The 27,794-nt window shown below is 42.9% G+C and overlaps 2 protein-coding genes and 1 long non-coding RNA gene across 8 annotated transcripts in view; 2 read left to right on the forward strand and 1 right to left on the reverse strand.

Annotated features, from left to right (window-relative positions):
• Window positions 1-9,592: 9,592 nt before the first annotated feature.
• Window positions 9,593-10,115, forward strand: LOC130179969 (uncharacterized). The gene is made up of 2 exons (XR_008829352.1): window positions 9,593-9,749; window positions 10,023-10,115. It is a non-coding gene; the product is annotated as an uncharacterized LOC130179969 (long non-coding RNA).
• A 1,580-nt stretch (window positions 10,116-11,695) lies between these two features.
• On the forward strand, window positions 11,696-14,184 carry id2a (inhibitor of DNA binding 2a). The gene is made up of 3 exons (XM_056393195.1): window positions 11,696-12,154; window positions 12,469-12,529; window positions 13,507-14,184. The coding sequence occupies exons 1-2, from the start codon at window positions 11,801-11,803 to the stop codon at window positions 12,523-12,525; spliced, it is 411 nt and encodes a 136-aa protein (XP_056249170.1). The 5' UTR covers window positions 11,696-11,800; the 3' UTR covers window positions 12,526-12,529; window positions 13,507-14,184.
• A 1,512-nt stretch (window positions 14,185-15,696) lies between these two features.
• Window positions 15,697-27,794, reverse strand: part of kidins220a (kinase D-interacting substrate 220a) — a 45,231-nt gene continuing 33,133 nt past the window's right edge. For 3 of the 6 annotated variants that reach the window (XM_056393187.1, XM_056393188.1, XM_056393190.1), the window contains exons 25-32: window positions 24,722-24,933; window positions 24,171-24,284; window positions 23,476-23,535; window positions 20,224-20,340; window positions 19,871-19,969; window positions 18,736-18,954; window positions 17,715-17,936; window positions 15,697-17,296 (exon numbers count right to left, since the gene is read on the reverse strand). In XM_056393187.1, the coding sequence (XP_056249162.1) occupies window positions 16,373-17,296; window positions 17,715-17,936; window positions 18,736-18,954; window positions 19,871-19,969; window positions 20,224-20,340; window positions 23,476-23,535; window positions 24,171-24,284; window positions 24,722-24,933 (1,967 nt within the window). In that variant the 3' untranslated portion in view covers window positions 15,697-16,372. Of the gene's footprint in view, window positions 17,297-17,714; window positions 17,937-18,735; window positions 18,955-19,870; window positions 19,970-20,223; window positions 20,341-21,545; window positions 21,579-23,475; window positions 23,536-24,170; window positions 24,285-24,721; window positions 24,934-27,794 lie in introns of all 6 variants that reach the window. The other 3 variants (XM_056393191.1, XM_056393192.1, XM_056393193.1) reach the window with 3 other exon arrangements.

The raw sequence follows: 27,794 nt of genomic DNA on the forward strand, positions 1-27,794 counted from the left end.
ACCCTACCATCTGCAAGCTCTGTGTGTGTATTTGTATGTGTGTGCGTAGCTGAATATGATGCACGCGTGCTGTCATTTTGCTTTCAACTTTTAAAAACATTTCTCCGCGAATTGCAGGAAATAAAGCATCTGCAGGTTCTGTGTCCAGCTCCTTCATCTTCAGAGGGAAGTGGCAGGGGTGATCCAACATTTGAATCGAATCCATAGCCGTGATGCTACACAACATAATCACTCATATCTCATTTACAGTAGCTAATGTACTTCACACATACATCTACATACAGCCCTTATCTCTTTCAGCACTGATTTCATGCCATGTGTATTGTGTGAGTCTGCGTGCACTCATTTCATACCAAAGCATTTCATTTTGGTTTTTTTATTTTTATTTTATTTTCTATTTTACCTCACATCCCCAGCTCATTAAAGTGTAGAAAAATTTTGCACAGAAATCCCAATTAGGGTCGATCCAATATGGATCCTCGAGCACAGAGGCACACACACGCACACACACACACACTCAGTGTTGCCTTTTTAACGTGTCGTCAAACCATCCACTAATTCCATTTATACGGATAAAACACTTTCACAAATAGATTACCTGCTACATACGATCCCCTCTTTCACTGTGAAATTGTGGCACGGAGCCACATCCTCCCACTGCTTCTTAGTCCATTAAAATACAGATGAGAGCGTTTTACAGCCTGGGCCAACAGCAACGCCTCCCAGCTAATCCACCAACAAACACAAACATCAGATGAATTATCTGTAATGGAGAGGACTCTGTTCTGGCACCGCTGATGGAGAAATGAAACAAAACATGAGTTTATTTTGGTAAATATTTGGATTTCATTTTGATTCTGCTTTTCATGTACGTAATTAGCTGGCAAATATAGATCTGTATAGAAATCCTTGCTTTTTCATCAAGAGGGTGTTGGTGTTTCTCGGTGCGCTTCCAGCAGTTCCTCTCAGAACTGCTTCATGCGTTTCCCTTCTGAACACTAGATATAAGGGGAAAAGTTTTGTTGCTTTCAGCATTTGAAGAGTTTGTCAACTTCAGCTTCTATAAATGCACTTTAAGAAGAGAAATCCACTCTCTGAGTTCTCCATCCATCCATCTATCTGTGGCCAGAAGCACACTTGACAGTTTCACTGGCTCAGGAGCCAAGCAAACAATGCTGCTCTGACAAGCGAATCTCTCCCGTGTCGGAATCTCATCTACTTAAAGCACTATTTATTCAGCACACATCCTTTTAATGCTGAATCTTGGCAACGGCGCATGAAATCCAGCACCTTAATTCCATTAGCTTGTTACTCCAATAAGCCCCAATAATCTAAAGCTAACTGCAACACATACACAGACTCAGGAAATACACGAGCCATAGCTGCTCCCTCTGGGGCATTTTTAATAACACTAATAGCCCTTAAAGGTTGATTCATTCTGCTGATATCAAAGTAAATGGCCATATTAACCTGTGCTGGCTGGGACTAACTATAGCACAGCTCGTCATAGAGAGGAAGTAAAAACTGATGGCAATATGAAACACAGCAGGTTTCAAGGATTTAAAATAATTACATCACAAAGATTTAAAAGATGCCACCACAAAAAAAAAAAGTTTTTATTCAAATGCTTTTTCTCTCCCGCTGCTGCTTAGTTTCCCACCGTCCTGAATGAACCGCCTTATGTTTGATCGGAGTCCACACACAAGGCTGACGCTATTGTTGATAAGAGACTGAAGCTTCTCTTCAAATGGGGCTTAGCAAGTGTCATTCAAAGACCCTGCTCTTCATTTCAAAAGTGACTCAGCTCTTTGTTAGTCAAAGGGTGAAGAGGGTCCTTTAGGACCCAGATGCCCTTGGTGTAAAAGAACAGATAAACTGGTAAAAGTGAGAGCAGCAGAAAAGAAACAGAGACCAAAAAAACAAATAAAGAAAAGATAGATAGATAGAGAGAGAGAGAGAGAGAGAGGAGAGAGAGAGAGAGAGAGAGAGAGAGAGAGAGACGAAGGCGCGAGACAGATAATCTAAGAGGTATGAGAAAGAGAAAGTAATAGGGATATTAAGAGCATGCCAAAAGAGAAAGGCATGAGAAAGTCTGTGCTGGTAGGTCTGATCCTATGTGAGCCGATGAGATGGGTGACGGGTGAGGAGGGGTGAGAGATAAGAGCCAAAGAGGATTAGGGCCGTGAGAACCTTTGTTGTTGTGATCAGTTAAAAGCACTGGCTCTCAATGATCCACCTGACCACTTCAACGTGCTTACAGCAGCAAATCTGCATGTGAGGGACGACAAGACACCTTCAGCTGCCCCTTTGAAACAGAAGCAGCGATGCAATTTGGACATATTTTGACATTTCTGAACACTGATTATTTTTTTTAAAGATCTTGGGGAGATAAATATGCAGATGAAAGTATTTTGTAGCTTTGTGAATGAAGAAAACGCTACTTACTATATATCCCACTATATAATGTGTTCCAATCCACATGCCTCTAACCAGGGGGCACCGCTGAGAACCCTGATGACATGTCCGTTATTTTTTTTGAAGGAATTTAGTTTGAGTTTTGTGACCTTGGGAGAGTTTAACACACACATTTGTCATCTGATTCTAGAGTTTTGACATAATGTATTGATAATTAAGTATTAATTTCTTTTGTTTTTTGCTGAACACACCTGGCTGCTGTGGAAACACTGCTGATCAGAGCAGTGAGAGTGAACCATGACAGTAAAGTTGTGGACCTAAAACCAAAACAATGAGTTAAAACATGCTGAAACTCTCCATAGAGCTGAGGGGAACTGAGGTGGGTGATAGTTATCAGTGGATTTGTAACTACAAGTGACTCCTTTTACATGCACATTCATTTCATTCACATTCACAGTCATTTGATCCATTGTTTATATAAAGCTAACCCAGCTTTAAATTTTGACCACTTTTAAGCCAACAAAATAAATAAGATTCAACATTCTCTCCACTTCAGATTTATTCCTGGCAGTATGAAAAGAGTTTTGAGAGAGCATTTCGACCTTCATGTTTGATGAATAAAACCGATGAAGAAAAAAACAGTAACTCTTTATTTTACTGGTCCAATGTTTTCCTCGGAAAGTTCCTGGAAAGAACAATGTAATGTGGTACTAATTAAAGGGAAAATAAATATTAACCCAGGAGACAGTTATTTGAAATATAGTTTCGTTATATTGATTTACTGATTTCCAGAGGAATTTCCTTTAAAGCATTAGTCAGCAAGTTCTGCAAGCTTGCAGGAAATGTAACTGTGAAAAACCACAAAAAATCCAAATAACTGAAACAATCCAGCAACTTTATTTTGGGTGTCTCTTGGATGGACGTCAACTTATGACATGAGTAACCCTGGTCTCTGTCCCGTCCTCTATACATACAATGTGCAGTGAAATCGTGCATGATTTCTGACACTGGCCCACTTCTCTCACTCACATGTGATCTAGAGTTTTGAGAATCTGGACTTGCTGGTGGACGCCAAATCTTCACACTTGCGCTGTAAACAATAAATAACACTTCAAAGACAATGGAAAGCAGCTTGGCAGAGATGGTAAAGGGCTGTTGGCTTAGAACAGAGTAGATTTAAGTGTTTTTCTATTGTTTTGGCATTCAGTATGGATGGAGGACTTTTACGAAATGATCAGAAAATGTATTTAAAATTAATTAAAGCCCACCAAAGCAGCAAAGGACACTATAACTGATTTATTTTTTCTGTCATTTAATCTTGTTCAAAAACACAGAATATATTGTATGTGTTATGACAGCACCAGCAGCTCCTGAGTACACAGGTCCAGGCTTTCCTCAAACACCGGACACATAATTTACCTTTATTAATTTAAGAAATAACACAGGTATGGGTGGTCAGAGATGGCATAGGACACAGCAATGAATCAGCGAGACCTGTTCTCTGACCTGTTCTCTGTTTTCACCGAAACACAGAAGAGTGATTTTCCTACATTAACTCTCTCTTCCCTCTGCGCTGTATAAATAGATGAAGATTGAGTAAGAGCGAGATGACTGTGGTCAGAGGGTTTAGGGTTATAAGGAAGTGGGCTCTGCTGCAAAAAAAGATACAGTTGAAGGAAACAGAGCTCTGCTGATGGAGCTGGGTCCAGAGCTCAGTCCAAAATGTTGTTGTCTTCTTGGTACGTTCTGTCTGCATGGGTCCAAGAGGATCACACTGGCAGATCATGACCTGAGCACTATAGTTAAGGTCCTGGATTCGGTTGTAACAAGCCGGTATTTTGCAAGTACAAAACTAAATGAAAACATGGTAATGATTTTCTTATTGCATATATTAGTTCTTATTAAATATTGTACCTGTATCTCAGATGTAGCTGTTGCTTGGTTAACGTAACTGAGCTACATGACAAAATTAATGTTAGCTTGCTAGCTTGTGACCTGTTAAAGAGAGTTAAAGAGGTAACATGAAACATGGCTGACACATCTGACCTGACAATGACTTGGATTTTGAAATACAAAGTTATTCATGAAAATAACATACCTGAAATAACAAAATTACAGTGCCCCAATAATGTTAGCTTAAATGCCCTAGTAACGTTAGCTAGGTTAGAAAAATTGTAATTGTATTTTTCCGCTTTACTGGAAAAAAATAAGTTTCTTCTAGGTATGATGATGAAAATAAAACAAAGTTATACCTACATTGACCAAGAATGAGCTCTTCAGTTAATTGTATCATTTGGCCTCCTGTAACTACAATTTACACGACACTAATGTTTACTCACTATGAATTTTTTTACATATTAAAGGTGCAAACAAATAAAGTAAATCACTAGTTTAATACTAGGTAGTTGTTACCAAGACCTTAAGAAGGACTGGGGTCTAACAATGTGTATTTACATTCATACTTGCACAGCATTTTGGATGAAGTTAATCAAAAACAACATATTTTATGATGTTTTGTATGAAGAATCAACTATACAACTGTACCATTACAGTATAAAGCATGACTGATATTGATGATAGTAGTTGACAAAAAAATCTCATTACAAGCTTCAATTAAAAGCTGTTCTGGAGATTTCAAACATATCACATGATCTTCCTCAGCAGATGGAGTTTCCCAGGTTGTCGTGGAATTGACGATGTTCAAATTTCCATTTTTCTCTGAGAACTTTATGGATCTCTTGTCCATGTTGGATTCTTTAACTGACACAAACTATTTTTGGTCATGAAAAAAAATGTGAAAACAGCAGTTATCAATGAAGTGAAGTTCCCTAAAATGAAATGCAACCTCAGAGTGGACTGTTTGACGCACAGCCTCTTCAAGAAACAGGCAGACACAACGGTGTCACCACAGGATCCAAGAAGTCTCAGGCAAAGGTGGTATCAGAGACTAGTTTCAGGTCTTACACACATTCTCAATTCCCCTTGGAATAGAGGAACCTCAGAAACTGCACCCTGGGAATGAAACACAAACTTCATCAATTTACTTGCTATAACTCCTGTTAGTGATGACAAGCGCAGACCCTGCGAAATTACATTATATTGTAAAGCACCCGTCACATTCCTACCATAACTGACTCAGTTGTCGTTAACACCAAATGCTAATGTTGATAATTTTTCGGCAACATAACGCTGTGACAGATAACACAGCCCAGCTCCTAATTTACACACAAACACCACCTCACCTCCGTTCTCCCTGCTGCATTAAAAAAAATCTGATTTCAACAATCATCTTCTACCAGTACATTCAACTAGAAACCACACTGTCGAACTCCCTGTGTGAAAGTGGAGATATGCAGATATCTGATTACAGGGGTACAGACTGCTCGCTGCAGTGACAGCTGTGCCGCAGTGATAGGTGGGCGACACAGCAATGTTAACGTGTGATTGTATGCCAACGGGCAATATTGCCCAAAAGTTAAACTGCAGCCAACTTTTCCACGCTGCCAACTGGTTGGTGGTTGTCACGCTGGCCAAAAGATCTGAGTGGTTCAGCTCTAAAAGAAAATAAGTGGATTTTTAGCAACTTTGAATGACTAGTTACATAAGTTGTTTACATTATAGATGCAGGTTATAGCATAATATATATCTCCATGGCTCAGCTGTCCACCTCCAGCCAACCTCCTGTCTCATCTCCTGCTGCCAGCTGTGTGTTGTGGAGAAGCAGTGTGCGTGCAGGCCATAGGAGGGCCGGCCTCCAGGGAGGCTTGGAGTGGCCACTTCATGACCAGCCTGGGAGGCACTCGGGCAGCCATGGTGCCTTTGTCTCCCAGTCCAATCTGGCCACCTCATCCCTCCCATCCATCTATCTCTCCCAGTGCTTCCTGCCTACCCGTGTGCCTGCTGCAGCCTCTCACGTTACAATAGAGCCAGGCCTCAATGGCTGTTGCTCAGAGAGCAGAGAGAGTCCCATCTGGACCAAAGGGGAGACTGAAGAGAGGCGGGAGGTGGACAGAGAGAGGAAGACAGCGACAGACCAGATGTATTTCAGTCGAGGCCAGAGACTGGATAAATCAAAGCTATTTACTTCCTTGATGCATTAATTCTCTATTCACAAAGAAAAAGTGCATTTCATACAGATGAGCTCATGCTAAATTTATGTGATGGTTGGTTCAGGCAGAACTTTTAATGATCATAAAACGTGCGCAATATCACTCAAACTACTTGCAGAGATTGGAACTTCATTATTCCACACTAATGAGGTTGTTAGTGTTGACTGCCTATAGAATAGAATAGTCAAATAGTGAGTTGATTGACAGGAAATGAATCAGCTACTATTTTTATAATTGATAATGGTTTCAGTCCATTTTCAAGCAAGACAGCTAAACTTTATTTGGTTCCAGCTTCTAAACATGAGGATTTACCACTTTTCTTTGTCATATGTGATAGTAAACTAAATATCTTTAGATTTTAGACTGACTGCCTTCGGCTCGGGGTATTTATAATGGGCATTTTGACTTGTTAACTTATATTTTATAGACAACACAATTAAGCTAATCGATAAACAAATGTGCAGATTGATAGATAGTAAAAATGATCTTAGTTGTAGCCCAGTGTGTGTTATATAAAGAATTTGTCAGATTTTGCTGAAGTTCACCCAGTGGAGAGCACAGTTCACCCCACTCGCTCCTGAAGCTGTTTGGGGGTGTATAATAGCAAACCACGCCCCACAGGGTCGACGCTGCTACAAGAGTCCCTGCGACACTGTCTGATGCGTACACTCCTGCACGCGACAGGCGCGTGGCAGCCCACAGAGAAGAAGAAGAGCAGAGCGCGAGACATTTCAGCGCTGCGGGACGGTGGAGAGCAGAAAGTTTGTCTGCGGCACTCGGGTGTTGATACTTCGACGGAGACGGACTGTGAAACGAGCGGAATTCAGTGTACTATTTTGTGTAAAAGTGCGCGGTTTGTTCAGGCAGGTTTAAAATTGGGAAATAAAAAGTTCAATTCAAGGCAGTGAGTTGAAATCAAGTAGGCCTACAAAAACATCCAGACTGTTGCTATTAAACTTCTGCAAGGACGGTGTTTAAAGCGACTTCATCAAACCTGTTCTGGTGGTTTTTATCTTTTCGTCTTCATTTCTGACCTTTAATAGTAGGATATTATTCATTTGCTACCTTAACCAGACTAGCTTCAGTATTTTGTCGTTTAATTAATCATTATTATAGAAACTGCGGACAAACCACCAACCTGGCAACATTTTATGCGAAGGGGGACGTTTTATTTCAATATCCTGCATCAGTAAACTCCAGGATAGGTCACACAAAAAGTTTATTAGGGAAATGCTGTCGTGAAAATTATTTCGTCATGAGGAGAAAACGGGTGAATTATCTCAAATGAGGCCAATATTTACTCTAAGGGCTAAGTGCAACTGCAGGCAGGAGGATCAACAAGTTGACCGGAGCAGACAGTCCGACGCCGGGGCTGCAGGGCGCACTTCAGCTGGTTGGCAGCTCCGCTTTGTTTTCTAAACCTTATCTCCTGAACCCAAACTAATAGGCTGGTGACCAGGAGCAGAAGGGGGGATATGGAGGCTTTTATTTGTTCACTGGGACTGAGGAATGTCTTTGAGTCTTGAAGGGGCAAAAGAGAAACTTCAAAAATGACTTGTGGCTCTTTGCTCGAGTGTGTGGGATTCATGGGAAAAGTTTGACTTGAAACTTGCAAGACTTATGGTAAATAAATAAACAAGTCTTGACCATTCATTCTATTTGACAGCCTTGGGTCAAATGTAGCTGAGGTTGGTCATCATGCTTCCACATCTGGAAACAAGTATACAGAGCTCTCCCATAGCAAACAAGCTGAGTGAAAACAAGTTTGGTTAAACTTTACTCTCATTATAGTATGTGCAATGTTCTTAGAGCCAAATTTTTTCCAATTAAGCTTTTTTTAGTACACATTTTTTTCTGAAATAGACCTACTCATCAGTGAAAATGTGCCTTAAACTGATTTCTTCCAAGTTCGGTGGAAGACTCACACACTAACTGACTGAGTTTAAGACAATGGGATTTTAATGGTTTCTTTCAGAATACAAAAAAACCTGCCATTAATCTCACACCATAAAGTAAAGATCATGGCAGTAATAAAGGCAAGGAACTGGTGGATTTCAGCAGTGGCGGAAGTATTCAAGTAAAATGAGGAATAGGATACTGCAGGATAAAAATACTCCATTACAAGTCTGCATTGACATGGTCACTTATTACTAAAATCTACTTTTTAGTATTCATAATGCAGAAGATTGCCCCTATGAGTGTTGTATACCAGGCATACTAGGCTATATAATTAAATTAAATGGTTATTTTGATTGATACATTGTGGTGTAAGTAGCAGTTTAATGTTGAAACTGATCCAGGTGGAGCTCATTTGAACTGTTGGGTAGTTTCATCTACAACAGTAGGTTATATTTTATAAGATCATCGTTTGTTTTGGATGTAAAATCTAAATCTGAAAAGTGACTAGTAGCCTAACTATAGCCTATATATCAGATAAATGTAATGGAGTAAAAACGTATGGTTATATATCCCTCTGAACTGAACTACAAGTATAAAGTAGGATGAAATGGAAATAGTCCAGTAAGTAGGCTACTCCAAGTACAAGCACCATACGTTTGAATAAATGTAGCTACTCGGTTACATTCCATCACTGGTGAAGTTCAGTTGTATTGTCCGCCTCCTCCTCGGCCTCAGTGTTAGTCAACGCAGAGTGGCTACATGTGCTCTTCTCCTGCGTCCTAACAAATGTTTACTGGCCCCTGAAACCACAACCGAGGAAGAAACAAGCAGCGAACCGAACCCCGTCCCGGGTCGATCAGCTGAGAACCACCTCTGACTGACAACCCCGAAACCCCGTCTCTATGGAAACCGCCTCAGCGGCGCCGCGAGGGCTGGCTAGAGGGCTGCTGTGAATGGGGTGACGTCACGGCGCCGGCGCCAGAGAGTCTGCTCCAAGGACGGAGAGAGAGAGAGAGAGAGAGAGAGAGGGGAGGAGGAGGAGAAGAGAAACAGGGAAGAGGTGAGGGTGAGGCTGCCGCTGCCGGTGGTTCGCTCGGCTTTGCACCGACGTGCTCTTGCGCCGATCCATCACCCGTCTGTCAGGCATCAGTCAGGGGCGTCGCGCGAAATGTACACAGCTGTGGGAGCGAAAGGAAGAAGGGGAGAAGATGGAAAAATCCTATTGCACCAGATGTGGACACAGACTGCAGGAGCTGCAGATTATATTAGAAATGCATAAAAAAAACAGGATCGTCAGACAGCTGAAGGAGAAGCTGTCCGTGCCTGGTGAATAGAACTGCGCGTATAAACAATGACACAGATGGTGTTTTGCTGGATTTTGTACAAATAGTGCTAAACAATAACTGATATATTTTTTGACTAGTAGCCTATTTCCGGAAGCAAAATCACCATTATAGCCTACACATTATAATAGGTTAGAGCAACTTTCTTTTTCCTCACTATCTCTGCTCACAATAATCGAACAGCTTGCGTGTGTTTTTCATACCTGCTCTGCAGATTCTGCTCTCTAAACTCCCTCTCCTCTTGTCCATAACACAGGATCGCTTCGGCTTTTATAGGATTCCCCCTGCGTGTGTCTCTCAGCTGAACTGTCCTGCAGAATGAATTCATGAAAATAAACATTAAAAATGATCACCTCTTCCTCCATCCATCCTGATTTTTTGATGCGACCTTCTCCTCTCCTCTTTAAAAATGCATTGATTTGATATTATTGAAGGAAATTTAATTCACAAAGCGTTTAAAAAATGGAGCACATGACAAGACACACAACTGCCCCCGGGGGCAATTAGTTTGTGCAGCATCAAACAGCCATCTCTCATCACCTCCAGCTGAAGAATGAAGCGTGTAATTCCTACAACTAAATGACTCATTCTGGAAACATTAAAGTGTCAATAGTAGTTAATCAGCTCTTCACGTGCTCAGGTATGAAAGCCACATTTGTAGGCCATGACTAAATGAACTAACAGTGACACACAGCACACTCAGCTGACAATTAACACTGAGGAGCACGCGACCCTTACTGATGCATTTAGATAGACAAGACAAACCACTTCAGAACCATGAAAGGGTGCAAGGCTGTATTGTGTGAAACAAATCTATGGTGCTCACACAAAGCACTAAATGACTCTGTTATATTTCTTATATAGGCTAGTAAAAGTGTGTGAAAAACAACAAACGGAACTTGTAAATCATCTAATAATTTATTGATTTTCTGATCGGCACTGTGGCGCACCATGTCTAAATGTTGTGATTATCACATTTCACAGCACATTTAACTGTGCTAAATTTGAGACACCGCTGGTAACAGCAAATAAAAAAATATATATGTGCGTCAATGTAGTGAATCACACACTTCGGACAAGTATTATCACATAAGCTCAAACAGATCCACAAGCTTTAGTGCACAGGGACACATTTTTTTCCTCGTGCGTAAAAACACTCAATTCTATTTTTCTTGTCTCGGTCTGACCGTTTTCCTGCTGGAAGCTGCTTCAGTTTGCCACTCAAACACTCTCCTGCTGGAAGCTCTTTCTCTCTCAGTTTGCTGTTCGGACTCTGAAACTTGCCTTCACACCGGTCCGGGCTGGTGTGAATTAAGAATCATCAGGAGCGCCTGATATGGCAGCTACCTACCATCACTGCTCCACACCTCCAAAACCGCACCTCAACCAAACTGGTAGCCTACTATTGGCACAAGTAGAGGAATAAATGATGGATGACGGTGTGTTATTGTTCTGTCAGTCAGATAAGTTATTAGACATAAATCCTGTATATGTAGCCTGTAAATTTGTTTTTAGTTTGGTTGCTCGCCTTTTGATTTTTAAGTTCATTTTTTCCAAATACATCTCTGCTTGATCTCCATGACAAAACTACAAGATCAAATTTAAATCGTGTGGGCAAAGGCGCTGGCGCGTGCTCACACCTTGCCATAGTCAATTGACAGCCATGCGAATCATTCATTTTCTTGATCAGAAACAGGTAAGGGCTTAATTTTCCAAATTGCCCACCGGAGCTGCTGAAGCGACCTCTGGGTTCCGCCTACAACTCGCGTTGCCACTGGTAACGCGGAAGATAAGGGGAGGGATTTCGGCACAAAGAGCCAATAGTAGAGCTGGACGGCGCTGAGTGACACCGTGACCGCTCCCAATCAGCGCGTTCGACCCGCCCGTGTCGCATGCCCAGCCTGCTGCCTATATAAAGCACACTGACAGTTTAGTAATCCAGTCTGATCGCCGATCGTCTGGCTAAAACAGGACTTAAAAAGAACCAAGAAATCGACTCAGGCAAAGCCTCTCGCTCACCTGAACACTGACAAAATGAAAGCAATAAGCCCAGTGCGGTCCTTCCGGAAAAACAACGCGAATTTATCAGAGCACTCCTTGGGAATCTCTCGGAGCAAGACCCCGGTGGATGACCCGCTCAGCCTGCTGTACAACATGAACGACTGCTACTCCAAGCTGAAGGAGCTGGTGCCCAGCATCCCCCAGAACAAGAACGTCAGCAAGATGGAAATCCTGCAGCATGTCATCGACTACATCCTGGACCTGCAGATTGCGCTGGACTCCAGTGTCGCACTAACCAGCCTGCATCACCCTGCGCGGCCGGGGCAGGCTCCATCCAGGACCCCTCTGACCACCCTCAACACAGATATCAGCATCTTGTCATTACAGGTAATTACGCCGTAGCTAAATAAGCATCCTACTTAGAAAAACCAAAGCCTGGTGTGTTGTGGGAGATATTTAGTGGGTTTTTATTTGTGCGCATAGCCGTTGCGCCTTTGTAGCCTATGCGTAACTCGCACAAAATGGCTTGTTGGAAAAAAGGAAAATGGCATGTTTTTTTTTTTTTTTCTTTTGTGTTCACAATCAGATGAGGAAGAGATTCGACCTATATAGCACTGTTGCAAAGGCAAGGCACCTCAATCGGATGCTGCGTAAGGAAATTAACATTTGGTCTGTTTGTTTGTTTGTTTGTTTGTTTTCAGTCCCCGGAGTTGCCATCAGAGCTGATGACAGATGACAGCCGGACTCTGCATCGTTAAAGCGGTAAGTAGGCTGTCCTCATGTCTGCTGCTGCATTCTGTCCAGGGCTTCTCAGGCTCCGCTACAGCCTGTCTCCCAGTCTGCTGAAGCAGAATGGGTTAGAATTACCATTTACCAATCCATTTGTTCCCTCGCTAATGTGGTTGGTCGTCTCACGTTGCTGTAATGGTCCCAATGTGTTTTTTTTTTGTTGTTGTTTTTTTTGTTTTTTTTTGTCATGAGAATGTGCTGCAACACTGGGGCGTCAGTTTATGAAAAGACACGGACAGTTGGCTTCACTTGAATCCAGTTTTTGATCATATGATTATTTTATTTTTCTAGAATCGCAGTAGAGACTTAAGCTTCTTCAGGACGCGAGTGTGTCAGTAAGGTGACCCAGATCCAAAGATTTATCGCCTTATAATCAAATATAATTCTCTGACTCATCTCGTGTTTCTAAAGGCATACATATATATAAATATATATATATATATATATATATTTTTTTTTTTTTCTGGATGGAATAAAATGGACGGTATTCGCTCCAGGCTGCTTGGGTTACTGTACATAAGTAGCAGTCGTCAGGGTTGTATTATATCCTCTTGTGTCTATAATGAAGAGCATCTGCAACAGGAAAAATAATGGCTGTTTGGATTACTGCTACTACGATGTCTGCACATAATTGGTACAAGAAGTGGGTAGGCGCCAGCTGAGCGGCAATTACGCTGATTCTTCCCCAGATTGTAGGTTGAAGTTGTGCGAAAAGTGTGTGTATGTGTGTCCTCTCTTCTCCCTCTCTCTAGCTGTGTGTGTGTGTGTGTGTGTGTGTGTGTGTGTGTGTGTGTGTGTGTGTGTGTACATCTGGAGCGCAGGGTTTGCTTAGTATTGGGAGTGTTTGGTTAAATGTTAAAAACTGCGGCTTCCTCCCTGGCGCCAGTCTGTCCGGATCTCTGCCCTGTTTGCATTTTCTAAACACGCCTCTCTTTCTCAATCTTTTGCAGGTGTTTGGTCAAGACGCAAAAACACACACAGGACCTGGGGAGCAGGACTTTCCCCCCCCACACACACACACCCACCACCCCTTCCAACCTCTGTCCTCCAGGCCTGGATTTTTTTTTTTTCTTTTTTTCTTCTGACGCTGAAATCAAGAGACTTTTGGTTATTATGGGACAATCTTATGTGATGTGTTTTCTGTTTGGACACTTCATTATTATTTAACTTAAGACTTTTTATTTGTGGGTCCTTTCTGGAAATGGAAGGCGCGTTATATTCCCTACAGTGGGAGGAAAAACGAGATTATTGTCACAAGGATTATTTCCCCCCTCACCCCTTGTCCTTCTCCTTGTTGAAGTCTTCGCTTTTTTGCGGAGGTGGGAACGTGATTAGAAAAGACAACTTGGTTAGTTACTGTAAAAAGTTTAGTCTTGTCTTGTCAGAATTGTTGGCACATGAAGGACTGGACGTTGTTTAAAAAAAAAAAAAAAAAAAAGAAAGAAAAAAAAAAAAGTTGAAATGAAAGAATGAAACCTTGTGAACTCTTATCGGGAGTTTATCTTGTATAGTTGCAGGAATTTGAAACTTCTGCAAAAGTGTAATGTTGTACTTAATTATGCTGAAACTTTTTATAAAAGTAATGTAAATTGTACCTTTTTTATACAAAAAATAAATCAAAAACACAATCTGAACATGTTTCATTTGGGGGCAGTCCAGTTTTGGGGGAGGGGTGGTGGTGGTGGTGGTGGTGGTGAGAATTCAGTGTCTGTCAGTGGATCAGGAGACGTCAAACCAGAGCGTAAAGTCCTTCCCCCAGCTGTGCATCCAGCTGACTTCCCCCTCCTATAAAGTATAGGGGCATGACCGCGCTGTATGTACAGTGAACATGTGACACACTTAAACAAATCTCACAACAAAGTGTCCTTATCATACCTGCAGTGTATGTGACCTATAATAGTTTGAAACACAGCGTCAACAAGACCTAGAGGCAAACAGTTGCGTAAAAGCTTATTTAAGGCGCAATGGCTGCACTTTTACTTTCTCACATGCTATGTAAAGTAAATAGGATTAAATGGTTTAGCGTGACAGCCTGAGCCATTAATGTTCTGTGCTGTAGGCTATGTTTTATAAAAAAAGAAGTATACAATTATGGAAATTTAACTTGAGGTGAAACTGGGCCGGTGATGCGTTACTGCTCCCAAAGTAATATTTTGGGAGTAGTAATTCATTTTCTTTCTTTTTTTTTTTTTTTTAAAACAGTATTTTGGTTGTGCCCTGTGTTGCTTTCCGTTGACAAATGTACCTCTTCTGTCATTTGATAGACCAGATAGCACCGACTCTACCACCCACAGTGGTAAGTTACCCCAGGGAGTGAGAGCACCTAGGGACAGTAAACTTTGCTGCTTGTTGCCAAACAATTAACCAGGTAATATGAACACATAGAAGTAAACAATGGAGGGGTCAACTACTCTAACAAATATATCTGGGTCTGGCAAATCGGCCAACTGAGGAGTTGAAGATCAAAAATGACAGATAAGTGAGATACAGGCCACTGTCACAAGACTGCTATCCTGTAGAGAAAAGCCACCTGTCAATCATCATCGCCCTTACAAGTCCACAGCGTGGCCTCTCACATTCTTTCACACCACAAACCCGCCCATTAGACTTCAGACCCACATGTGATGATTTTACCCCAAGGACCATTTAATGGGATCTTTTACACCAAGTGTGAGCTCACTCTTTACCTAACACACCACGTGAAAACTATGAAAAAAACCATCAAATGATCATTTATATATTAAGTCCAATTAAGATTCATTTACAGTTAGATGAAAAAAAAAGTACCTTAAAATAATCCTCAGCAGGTCGCAGCACCCAACTTTGAGAGTCACTGAGCTGAAGTTGTTACTCTCAGTAGTTTATAACACTGACAGGTAGAGTCCAGCAGCCATCAGCACGTTTGTATGGAGAGTGCGCCATCTGTCGGCCTATATGAAACTTTCCAATGACGTCCTCCACTTACATGTTAGTTTTCCATTCAACTGCGAAGGATAAAACATCAAATGGTTAAACAGAGGACTTTTAGTTGAATTATTCTAATTTATTTACCAGGTTAATCCTTTTCTCCACGGACTTCACTATACACACTTGATTTTCCTGCATGAAGCAGCAGAAAAAAGGAGAAAACATGACACCAATTTCAAGGGTCAACAAAGTCAGCAAAGTTTTATTGATTCACAAAACACAGTTTCACTAGGGAACTTTGGAAAATACCATCGCCACTTTGGAGTCAGGTGCATGCACTTCTTCTACCACAGAAAGTACCAACAACACCACCAAGTACTACAAAGTACCACTGTGTACACTGGCATCTATTAAAAACTACCACACAGAGCACCGCACAAAACACCTGAGACAAAGGCTTCAGTAACATTGATTTTTTTCACTCATGACTACATTTCCTGAAGCAACATTTTTTTCCTGTAACATGTAATGTCCACAACAATGAACATTTCATCATCACACTAACTATCCAAACACATGGGACAGCAAAAGGCCTTGTAACAAGAAGTTAAAGCTCTCCAAATTTGACCTGACTGAAACATATTTGGTATCATTAAATTCCAGATGTAATTATGAATGTATCAAATTTGTGCTTTTTTTTTTTTTTTACAAACCACAACTAATTAAAGTTTTTAATCTCACTACTCTTGATTCAAAGCCAATTTTTCCTACATTTTCTTCCTAACAGTAGAACACATATCTACTCTTCTTTTGAACACATCACAACAATCAACAGCAAGATTATCTGAACCAACAACATCAACAACAGCCTACATGACCCTTCTCTGAATAACGAACACATATGGCTCCTTAAAGGACACTCTCCCTCTCATCTCCCAGGCTGATGGTGCGCAGGTTCTGGTTGTGGATGGTGTCAGCCGTGGTGTTGGCAGTGCTGCTGCTGCCGGGGGTGATGATGACAGCTGGCGAGTCGTTGAAGCCGGAGGAGGAGGTGGAGGACTGTGTGCCTGTGATGTTAGCCTGCTGCTGATGGCTGTTGTTGGTGTTAGTGTTGGTGGTGCTGTCAGATGGGCTGCTTGTGTTGTTATTAAGGGTGGTGTTGCTGGCGGTGCGGTTGAGGTTGCTCACCCCACTGGACGGCCACCCTTCATCTGGGCTGCTGGCCATTAGGCTGGCCTCGGACGGAGCCTCGGAGCAGATGGACATGCGGGCCACTGTGGCGTCCTGTAGGCCGCTAAGGCTGCTGGGGAGGAGGCCTCTCTTCTTCACCAACCCCTCCAACTCCAATTCAATCAGACTGGGCTTCAGAGCATCTCTCTCCCTGTCAGCGTCTCCTTCAGCCTCCTCCAGGGAGCGGTCGGAGGAGCGGTCGGAGGAGCTGTCACTGGAGCGCATCCCTGAGTCGGACGACTCCTTCTTATCCAGGAGGATTTCGTTGAGGAAGCTAGGCTTGGTCAGCCCAGTGGGCTGGGAGGCTCTGTGGGTAGACAGAACACCTCCTGTTGCCTCTCTGTGGAGAAGAGGTGTGGTGTTGTCAGCTTCGTCTGGGCCTGAGTCTTCATCGTTGGGAAGCTTGTGGTAGTACGCCCCAGCTCCCTTCTTCCTGGTGCCCGGAGTCCTGGAGGATGAGCTGTGGTCCAGCTTCTCATCCTCTTCACTGATGGGGTCTAGGGGCTGGCCATCGGTCCCTGAGGGGAAATCTGTGGCATCGCTTGTCTTGGACCCTCTCTTGGTGAAAGACTTGCGGCCATCTTGGTCAGCTCCTTCCTTGGCCTGAGGAATGGGAAGAGAATTCGATGAGAATAACATGAAAATATACAGTATCCTGTGCTATTGGCAGGGAGGCCTCTGAAGAGTGGATTCATGTCCCTCTTTAATGTGCCAAGAAAAATAAAGAGTATAAGCCAATAATTAAGAAATGCAAAGAGCAGAGATTTCCCCTTTCCCGGCCCAGAATAAGAACTTTGCCCGTTGCACAGGCTAGAAAAATAAAACATTTAAAAACACAAGTTTTCAAATAACGCAACATAGAGACTGACCTACGTCACGTCCACACAAGTTAATGACGACGGTTACCACAAGTTATTTTCCTGTAATCTGACAGTGGGAGCCTCTACTCTGACCAAAGTATGTATGCTGTCAGTGATGCGTTGACAAAAACTTGACAGTGTACTTGTGACTGTCCACCCACCCCTTTGTCCTCTGAGCTGGCAGCCTGCAGGAATTGTCCGGGGTGGGGCTGCACCGGCCTCTCTCCCCCACTGCCGGACATCTCCAGCTGGGCCATCTGAGCGATGTACTCCCTGTAGGCATCACGATACTCAGCCTGCTGCTTGTCTGTCAGCTTGCAGATGTCATTAGAGGATTCCTGGGAGTTGAGGCTGGACATGCTTGAGGTCCGGTGATTTGCCACCTGACAAGACAAGAAAGGGTTGGGTTGGTGTGTAAACATCCATGCGAGTTTGTTAAGGAATATGTACATGCTGTAGACTGCAGAGTGAGATGGCTTTATGGCTGTTAACCTACAACGATGTTATCCTACACGCCTCAGTTTAATAATGTAGAAATGTTGCAGTTACATTAGTAGCAAATGAAACATTCAGAATATGAAAATTGGATACAGTGAAAAAGTTGCTGGCAAAGAACGCAGACTGAGTGGCAATGAAAGCCGGGGTGTGTTTTCAGTGTTGGATGATTTGAATTTGAAACGCATCACAAAGTGAGATCATATAAAATAGCAGCGGAGCCAGCTGTCTACGTGTGAGTGTCTGCTCGTGTCGCAGAGATTTTTGCAAATTGGGAATAGGGAAGGTGAAAATAACAAACAGGGGGCCCCTTGACACATTTTAGTGCACTGCAGTTTGTGTGTGTGTATTTTTAATTCTGCCATCTTCAAGAGCACCATGAGCTTCCTCTGCTGCTCTCTGTTCTCACTCAAAACCACATTAATGTGAAACCACTGAGGTCACTAACACACTGGCTAAATGGGTGCTTGGTGCAGAGGACACGTAGCCATGTGACAGTTTGGGGTGTGTGACCTTGCGATCCTTTATGTGAGTGTAACACATTCACATGCACCAGCAGCTTTTATAATGCTTATCTGCTTTACACATGTATATGGGTGAGTAAAATGTGCAGATACACGTTGGTTGTGTGTGATCGTATCTGCTGTAGTGGTATATTTACACTAAGCTCTTGACAGGAAGACTGACCGGCCAGTGTGAGTTGTTGGTGTGTCTCTGAGGCTCCTCCAGCCCTGCTCCACTGAGCTCCTCGAAGCTGAGGTTGAGGCTGAAGGCCCCTGATTCATGCTGGGCTCCCCCTGAGCGTCTGCTGGGCTCCCCGTGGTGCACGCTGCTGCCCTGCTCGCTAACAGCTCGGGACTCATCCTGAAGCACAGCCTGGCTTTCAGCATGACGTTGTTCCATCACCTGGAAAAATACATCACAACTCAATATTTCAGATCAATAAGTCATTTGATTTGGGTTTCAGGACTCAGAGTTAGTCGTCAACATGTTTTTTCAAAGCATGTGGTATACAAAACAAGTATGTTAGACAGCAACAGCAACAAAAGCATGTGTTTGTGAGAGGAGAACTGTGAGTTGTTCCTTAAGTGGAGCTATTCAGCTGTCCACTACCACCCGACAATAACCTCCCTTCATCCAGATATCAGTCAGCCATCTTGAACCAGATGGCTGCGCTGGCTGCATCCTGGCAACACAACACTAGTTAGTACATGGAGCATTCAGGCTGCTGCACTTTCCTGCTGCTCCTATGTGAGCTCTGCATCAGATCTCCGGTAAAACATGACCAATCTGGGGCTGTGGTCTGGTATTAGGAGCACAGACTGACATTTGATGAAGTGGAGCTGGCTACATGTGTTAGTGATTTCAGCCCCGGCTCAGCCGACTGGACTCCTGGCTGAATGACGAGCACCCTTCTCGTAATACGGATTATAAAATCTCCTATCCTAATATCTCAGCGGAGAACAAGATGTCATATTATGTGATGCTGTCTTGCTTCTTTTTCGAATAAACAAGAGCTGACATGTATCAACAGGAAGGCGCTGGCTGGCTAAGTGTCTGCAAAGTATCACAGAGGAGAATGTGTGCTGTTGTAAATCTATTTCAGGCCTTTACTCTAGAGTAATGAAGGGGTTATAGTTGTAGGTGGACTGATGCTTTCTTTATCACTTAGGTACTGATGGCCCATTTCTTTTGATTTGACTCAACAAATAAAAATCTTCTTTTATGCCATTTAAAACTTTAGCTGTTATACATAAGAACCCCACAGAGCAACAATATTAAACCTGGCTGTGAGGCAAGTGAGAGAGTAATGTAGTCTCACCATTCCTCTAAAGAGCTGCCAGTCACCAAAGTTCATCTCCATCTCTTTCTTCAGCTCGTCCAGGTTGCACTGGGACAGCACCCGACCATTTATATTAGCCTGCAATGGAAAAGGAAAGGACAGACTGGTTTGTTCACTGATTGATTGAAGTTATTAACGTGTGTAAATTAGAATCGGGCGTACAACACAATCATGTGAGGAGGCAGTGCAAAGGGGGCTGGAGAGAAGCTATGCAAACATACATCAAGTATATGCAAAGTATCAGAAAACCTATTCGGTCTTTTCTACTAAAACAAGAAGCTCATGTTTAATAGAGACATGGATCAAATTTTGAGTGTTATTAATGGACGCACCTTCTTGACGGTGGAGGTGTAATGAGGCAGCATGTTGGGGTCGATTCCATCCATCTGTTTAAGATGCTCAGAAACTGCATCTGTGTTCATGGAGCTGAGCAGGACTGCAGGAGAGACCTACACAAACACATGCATATCTAATTAGAAAACAGACGACTTATTCAGGCGGTTTTCGTGAGTTAAGGTTTCCAGGGCAAACTCGCACACTCTGTTAGAGCAACTCATCACTCCTAACCTATTGATTAGGGCAAAACAAGCAACAATTCCTGGCAAAGAGACGTGCAGGCCTGTTACTGCGAGGCACACAGAGTTGCAAAACCACAATCCCACACAGTAATTCTCTCTATCAGTCACACAGTGTAAGTGTAAAAGTAAACAAAGCTGCCAACCTATCCAAATACACTGTTACCTGCTTTATTCTTTTTCTCAGTGTATATATAAGCAACTAAAGTGTGTGCACAACACTTAAGGATTGGAGTCTGTAAGTCTGTGAGCCACTCTTGAGCCGAGCCTCAACTGAAGCGGTGGCCGCCTAAGGAGCTGCGAGGCTTGAAGTGACTAATACCAGTGGCCTGTTGATGCTGTCTAAGGCCTCACAGACAGTCTACATGCCACCCCGCTGGCGCACAAACTAAACAAACCTCATCCACCCTCCTTCGTCCCACTCCCTTCCCTTTCTTCACTCACTGAACCCTTGCTCTAACTTCCTTCTTTCCTGCCTTCCTTCCTTCCTTCCCTCCCTCCCTCTCTCTCACATTCCTTCCCTCTCAGCCTCCAGAACTGACCTCCTACTCTCTTTTCCATCACTGTTTCTCTCTCTCCCCAATCTCTTCCTCCTACTCCCTCCCTCGTCATCTCTGCTCTCTCCTAGCTATTAACACCATTAAGACATGGCTTCAGACTAAGCCCCCCGGCTTTGTTTCTGGTTTCGAGGGAGAGGAGAGCAGAGCTTAGTCGGCCTGTGAGTGGTTGTTAGACAAAAAAAAATAAGCAGCTCACACAATACAGTACACAATAGTAGGTGCCAACTTTCTGTAGTTGTGGGCAAGAGGATGAAAACTGGCACTCAGGGAGTTTAACTACTGTTCATGTCCACATAATAAAGAGTTTTCTCTAGAATGAAACTATGTTAGTGCATCTACTGAACTACTACAGAGAGACCAGGACCTTTAGATGTGTTTTGATGTCTAAGTGATGAGTCTTTCTACAGCATGCTTAATGAACCAGTGTGTTAGTGTTAAAGATTAAACAGAGACGTGAGGCAGAAGATGGAAAAAAGGTTGGATGTGGTGAAGAAAGAAGCCATGAAACCAAAGGTGTACCTGCTTTAATTTGTAAGGCAGCGACTTTAAATGCTTCATAAGGAGACAAAAGGAAGCAGACAGACAAATTGTCAGACAAAAATACACACAGACATTTATGACATTATAAACCCGGGACTGTACCTGTGAGAAAAGAAGGGGGGTGGGGGGGTGGATTAAGACAGAAAAGACAGACAAGCAGCACATATGTTGAACTCATCATCAGAGGACAGGAGAGACATTGACAACAGCGCAGACAGACATTTATCTGCCTCGCAGCAGGGGAGGAGACGGCTCCTTAACAGAAGCTGTGCAGCCAGCCAGCCACGTCAGACTGGAAAGGAAGAGGCTATTGGAAGTAGAATTATTACACAAGGAGATTTTGTTTTCACTGGAGTCAGCGGGCTTTTACAGTCATAATCTTTGCAGACAGAATGGATTGCGGACGAGACGGAGACAGAGAGAAAGACCCAGTAAGAGAATGAGACATCTCTTGCTCCGTGCAGAAAAAGCAGAAGTTTCAATTCAGCTAAGGCCTTGAATATGACTCCTCGATTCAGACTGCGATCGTGTGTTCTAAGAATGTGAGCAAAAGCGTAAATGTCTGCGGGTGTGTCTGCGTGTGTGTGTGTGTGTGTGTTTATGTGTGAACCCTCCCAGTGTGTGTGTGATAAGACCGTAATTACAGCTGGGCTGAGCTCAGGGCTGGGCAGAAGGATGGGGAAGAGGAAACAGAGCTCTGTGAGGGAGGAAGCGTCTTGGTAAGGAGATAAGCTCTACCAGCGCTGGGCTCATTGTCAGTGTACGTGCGTTTGTGCGTCTGTGCGCGCGTGTGTGTGTGTGTGTGTGTGTGTGTGTGTGTGTGTGTGTGTGTTTGTGTGTTTGTGTGTTTGTGTGTGTGTGTGTGTGTGTGTGTGTGTGTGTTGCCAGCCCCAACAGTTGCTCTGATGATAATCCCGACAGGCCGCGGAATCCATACTCACACTTATATCAGCGAGGCAATTACACTGGGCTAGGCCCGCTTACATACCCAAAGAGTCACACACAAATGAGCGAGTGTGCGCACACATCCACATTCACAGACTTGTAGAAATGCAGGCACACATGAGCACTGCACAAAGAGATAAAATGTGAACCACAAAGGGATAAGATGGGCTAATGTACATGGAAAAGCCAGAATTGGAGGAAACTGAGGAAATTTATACTGAGGAAGGAAGGAGACAAAAGAGCAGGGGAAGATGTGAGGAATGAAAAACCATATAAAAATTTAAGATAGTGTCGAAGGTTTAAAGCAAAGGATTTATAAAAATGTTTTGAGACGGACAAGAAATACAGATTGAGCAGAGATACGTGGAAGAAACATTACATGGTGATCTACATTTAAATCTTTCATACAGCTCCCTTAAAATGCTTGCTGGCAGTGCCCTGATAAGTGGCTTTGTGGTGCAGAAATCTCCTGAATAGTGTTATCATTAAATTGTTCTAATTGTGGCTGCCTTCTCTTGAGATGTGTGAATATCTGGGTGTAGAGATTTTGGTTATTTTCAGTGTAACTCCATGCATTCCTCAAGTGGGTTAACGAGACTTTAATGTCCATTTATAAGAAAATGGAAAGTGCTGCTCTGCCAATATCAGAGTTAACTTCACTCAGCATGTTATATTTATTGCTGTAATTAATGCTGTAGTTAGTGTATTTACTCTACATATTCTGCAGCGAGCAGCCAACCGTGATCACTTGACTGCTGTTGGTTTTCACAGCAGTCAAACATACAGACATGCATTTTATGCATGCAACACAATAAATGACAAATGAGGTTTAAGCATCAGGTCAGCAGGCAGATAATGAAGAATCAGTTGCATATTTGCATATCCGTAGTGCTCCAGAACTGTATGTATATGTGTTAGTGTGCAGTGCATGTGCTTATACGTCAGCTCATGTTAGTCAGGTTACCATGGCGGGTTCAGAGGGACAGGAGGGGAGGTTTTCTCTGGCATCCTCTGCAATAACATCCTGACATGGGCACAGAATGGAGACATGGGCTAATGAAGGTAGAGTTCATGAACGCTCAATTTATGGAATAACCTTTCACTTCTTTACTCTGGGTTTGGGCTCATAAACGAGAAGAGAAATAGCCCCGGCAGCATCAGGAGCTAGACAGGGGTTGGGCACAGGGGCAGTGGAAACGGGGTGATATTAAAAACATCAGGAGGTAATGGAAAATGTAAAGTTAAAACACATGACATCACACTGAGGAGAGGGAGACAGAGGGATGGAGGAGAGACGTAGATGTAAGAAAAGGAGGTGTTAAAAGAAGAAATGGAATCAGACTTGCTGTACATCCGAAACAATGGACCTGATGGCATAGTAAACATTAAGTGATATAATAGCATTATATCCTGAGCCTGAGTCTTTGTAAGTTTTTATTATATTTAGGAAATTATTAATACAAATGGAATAACATCTCCCTTAACTGGTACTGCTGGGAAACTGCTTAGTGTAATGTAGAAGACAGAAACAGCTTTCAATCAATCCAATCACACAGACAGTGTTGTTATATAATGTAACTGCAACAACAAGTAGTATATCTGCTCTAGTGCAAGATGAAAGCAAAAGTTCAGTGTATATAGCACTATTTCTTTACTTACAAGTCCACTGGTGTCCTGAGGATGGCCAGGTGGTTTAATGGAGGGACGCGAAGATGGGGGGACATGGTGGGAGTAATGCCGTGGCAGGTGATACACATGATGGGGGAAATAAGGCTAAGGAGAGGAGGACGTGGAGAGGAGGTAAAAACAAAATGGAAATCATAAAATCATAGGAGGGGGCTCAGGCACACATATAACAAAAATGCAGTGGGGAAAAGATATGATTGTCATCCTGTATGCTACATACAAAGATCTGTTAACTGCACAATTTACTCATGATATAACTGCCAAGTGCTGTGTGGTTGTTTGTGGATGTGTGGATCAGTGTGTGCCACTCAGGGGCAGAAACAATTTCTTCTGTCGCTTTCAGAAAGCAGCCAGTGATTCCAATTTTGTTTCATGGAGTGGAGATCCTGACCAACATTTACTTATTTTTGGACCCGTAAGAAGATCACATTTTCACTTGGGGTCACCCAACACAGGCCCCTGATGAACTATAAACATTAGGTACAGGACTTGTTATCTACATACGAGTCCCTGTTTTGTCTCACCCGGTTGTAGAAGGGGTGCTGCGGGCCAGTCATCCCGCTGAAGTAGGAGCTGTGGGGCTGAGGAGGCAGGGATCCGGTGAAGGAGGCTGCCGGGGAGCAAGCAGCAGAGTGATGGCCATAACCTGACTGAGGACGGGGCACTGCCTCTTGCAGGGGCAGCGTGGGATAGGTCACTCCTCCCATGTGCATCTGCTCCCTGGCCGCACGCACATCTAAAGAGTGGACAGAGCCGGGGGAAAACAAGAACAAGAGCGGGAGAGAGAAGGAACTGTTTATCTGCGATGCTGCTGATCATGTCTTGGCGATGACTATAAAGACCCTTCAGATCCACCCACGCATCAATAATTTAGCTTTATTTCATCATCTCTAGAGAGTTTAGACAGTTGTGAATCCACAGAGAAAAATACATATCAAACGATCAACGCACGCAAGAGTAAAATTCCTTGATTCTCAAAGCACTGTGGGGAATACAACAAGAACCTTGTTCCTGAACATGTTCTCCTTATCCAAAATAGAAGACAATCAAACAACTAAATGCTGGAGAGAAAAGCAGCGCAGATGTTACGATTACAACGACCTTCAGCTGTGAATTCAGTTCTCACTTTGATTTCTATTACTCTGTTTGCTCACAAACCAGCAGGCGTGTTGATATTCTGTGTTTTCCAATAGATATACCAGCCATGTGACAACTCTGGCACATGGAGCCCCTTGCTGTCCCTGACAAATAAATTCGCCCATGTAAACAAACAAAACAGACCATGTGAACTCATAGACACTGTCACATAAGTGCTTTGCCACAATTGTTTTCACATAAATCAATTTGACTTTGAGTCGAGTATGAGCTGAGTAGGGAGCTTTGGTAAAACCTCCCAAATTAAAGTTAAATAAGCCCAGAGACAGAACAGAGTGGCTCTGTGTGGCTGGCAAGGAAGTAAGAACCAGAAACAGAAGCAGGCACCAGAATGTCTCCTGGTTATACAAGTGGCTGCTGAATGACACGCTGAGTGAGACCCAATCCAGCCTGTGAACACAATGGGGGCCTTATGATGTGAGTCAGCCTCATGGGCGGGTATCACTGACAGCACTGCCCACTGGCTGGCCACAGGACACTGGGCACCAAGTACTGACTGGCCATGGAGGGAGTGGAGGGAGCGGGATGACTGGGTAAGAGCATTGGTCGCCTTCCGCTCCCTGGGGACACGTGCGGAGGTGAAAATACCTATACACTTTTGAGCAAACCCACACAAATAAACACATGTTTGGTGGATACGTGCAGTATATACACATCAACACTTTTAGGAAAAAAGTGCTGTACTTAACTAACTGGACGTCTGGTTGTAGAGCCTGGTCAGCTGCGCCCTCCATGACTCAACCTTGGCTTAATGGAACAGATTTTGTGTGTGTGTGTGTGTGTGTGTGTGTGTGTGTGTGTGTGTGTGTTGTGTGGTCTCATATGCGCTATGATGCAGCAGCTTCACACTAGGCGTCATTGACACTCCTGTATAGACTGAATGGACGCTGACGCATGGTAGCAAAAGTACAGCGCCACTCTAGCTTACAGTTTAATACTGATGCAGTATTACATCACTGTAACTACAAACTGTGAAATCTGGTGCAGCACTTGAAGCAAATTGGTGACAGCGAGTGAAAATACTGTCCCGATCCCACAGTGCTGTAGTGAAAACCTGCTCGACATTTGATTGTTCGGAAATGATAAGCAAACTGTAGGTTTCTGAGAGCCCCTGCAGTGGGCGATTTTAGAGCAAACCCTGCTGCAATGTTATGAGTAATGTCACTGCCAAATGAGCTGGCACTGAATTCAACACATCTCATAGAGGACAGTTCTCTCTTTCTGTAAGCTATTGTATACTCAGTGCTTTTAGGTACTTGTAAAATGATTAACCTCTTCCTATCTCTCACTCTCTCACACACACACACACCCACACACACACACACCACACACACACACACACACACACACACAGACACACACACACACACACACACACACACACACACACACACAAAGAATCTCACACGTATTATAGTGATGACATTTTAAAAGCCTGATAACAGTTTCATCTTGAGCTAACCTGAACAAAAAAAAAGTTAATGAAATATGCTGAGATACTGGTTAGTATCTATGAGCTACACTCTAAGTTATTTATATTAAGCTTTACTACCAGGGTTCCCATGCTTTCTTAAACATCAAATTCAAGGACTTTTTGTGTCCAATTGCCTCAAATTCAAGGACCCGACACGGCATAGTTTGAGACATGGTTCAAAGTTAATTACCGTTAAAACACTAAGAATTTTTATAATATATGACAACTAGCAGGCTTTGCAGAAGCTCACAGACAACAATTAAAAAGAGAGAGAGGCTTGAATGTGTGAACACTTCTCAGTTGTGCTTTGTTACAGTGATGGCAGCCTAAATGGTGTCTTGCCTTCTCTAACACAGCACAGTAAAACAAAATATTGAAAAAGTTGAGCAGAGACAGAGATTTGATGAGTTGAAGAGCTGAGAAATGGCAGGAGAAATGCAGACAGCAGCAGGTAGCCTATTTACTAATGTTTTGTACCAATTTCTGTTTTTGCACAAAATATATAAATTCAAACACTATCAATGATCCATGTCAATTTATGTCTATTTTCAAAAACTTTCAAGGCTTAGATTTTTTTCCTCAAATTCACAAACTTTAAAGGATTTCTAGAACGTGTGGGAACCCTGTTCTACTCTGTAAAGCTAAATAAAAATAAAAATGGCTCTAACCGCATGTAAATGTCAGCACAGATACTGAAGATGCTTCTGTTAAAAATCAAGTCACTCAACGATTTGATGGGTATAAAAATAATGTGAATCATATGCTCTGTCTTTCTAACATGAAAAAAAACATCCTAACAAAAGGTCCAACCTATTTGTTGTGTCAAACACACATCTTATTGTTGTCATGAAGATAGTTTAGTTGTTGTTTTGTTGTCATGCAATAACAATTAAACCAGCTCCATGACGACTGAAGAACTCCATGTGCTGTGGAAGGTCACGAGATGTGCTAGTTGTGTCCAACACAAG

Source organism: Seriola aureovittata, chromosome 13 (assembly GCF_021018895.1).
Source record: "Seriola aureovittata isolate HTS-2021-v1 ecotype China chromosome 13, ASM2101889v1, whole genome shotgun sequence".
NCBI classification, from domain to species: domain Eukaryota; kingdom Metazoa; phylum Chordata; class Actinopteri; order Carangiformes; family Carangidae; genus Seriola; species Seriola aureovittata.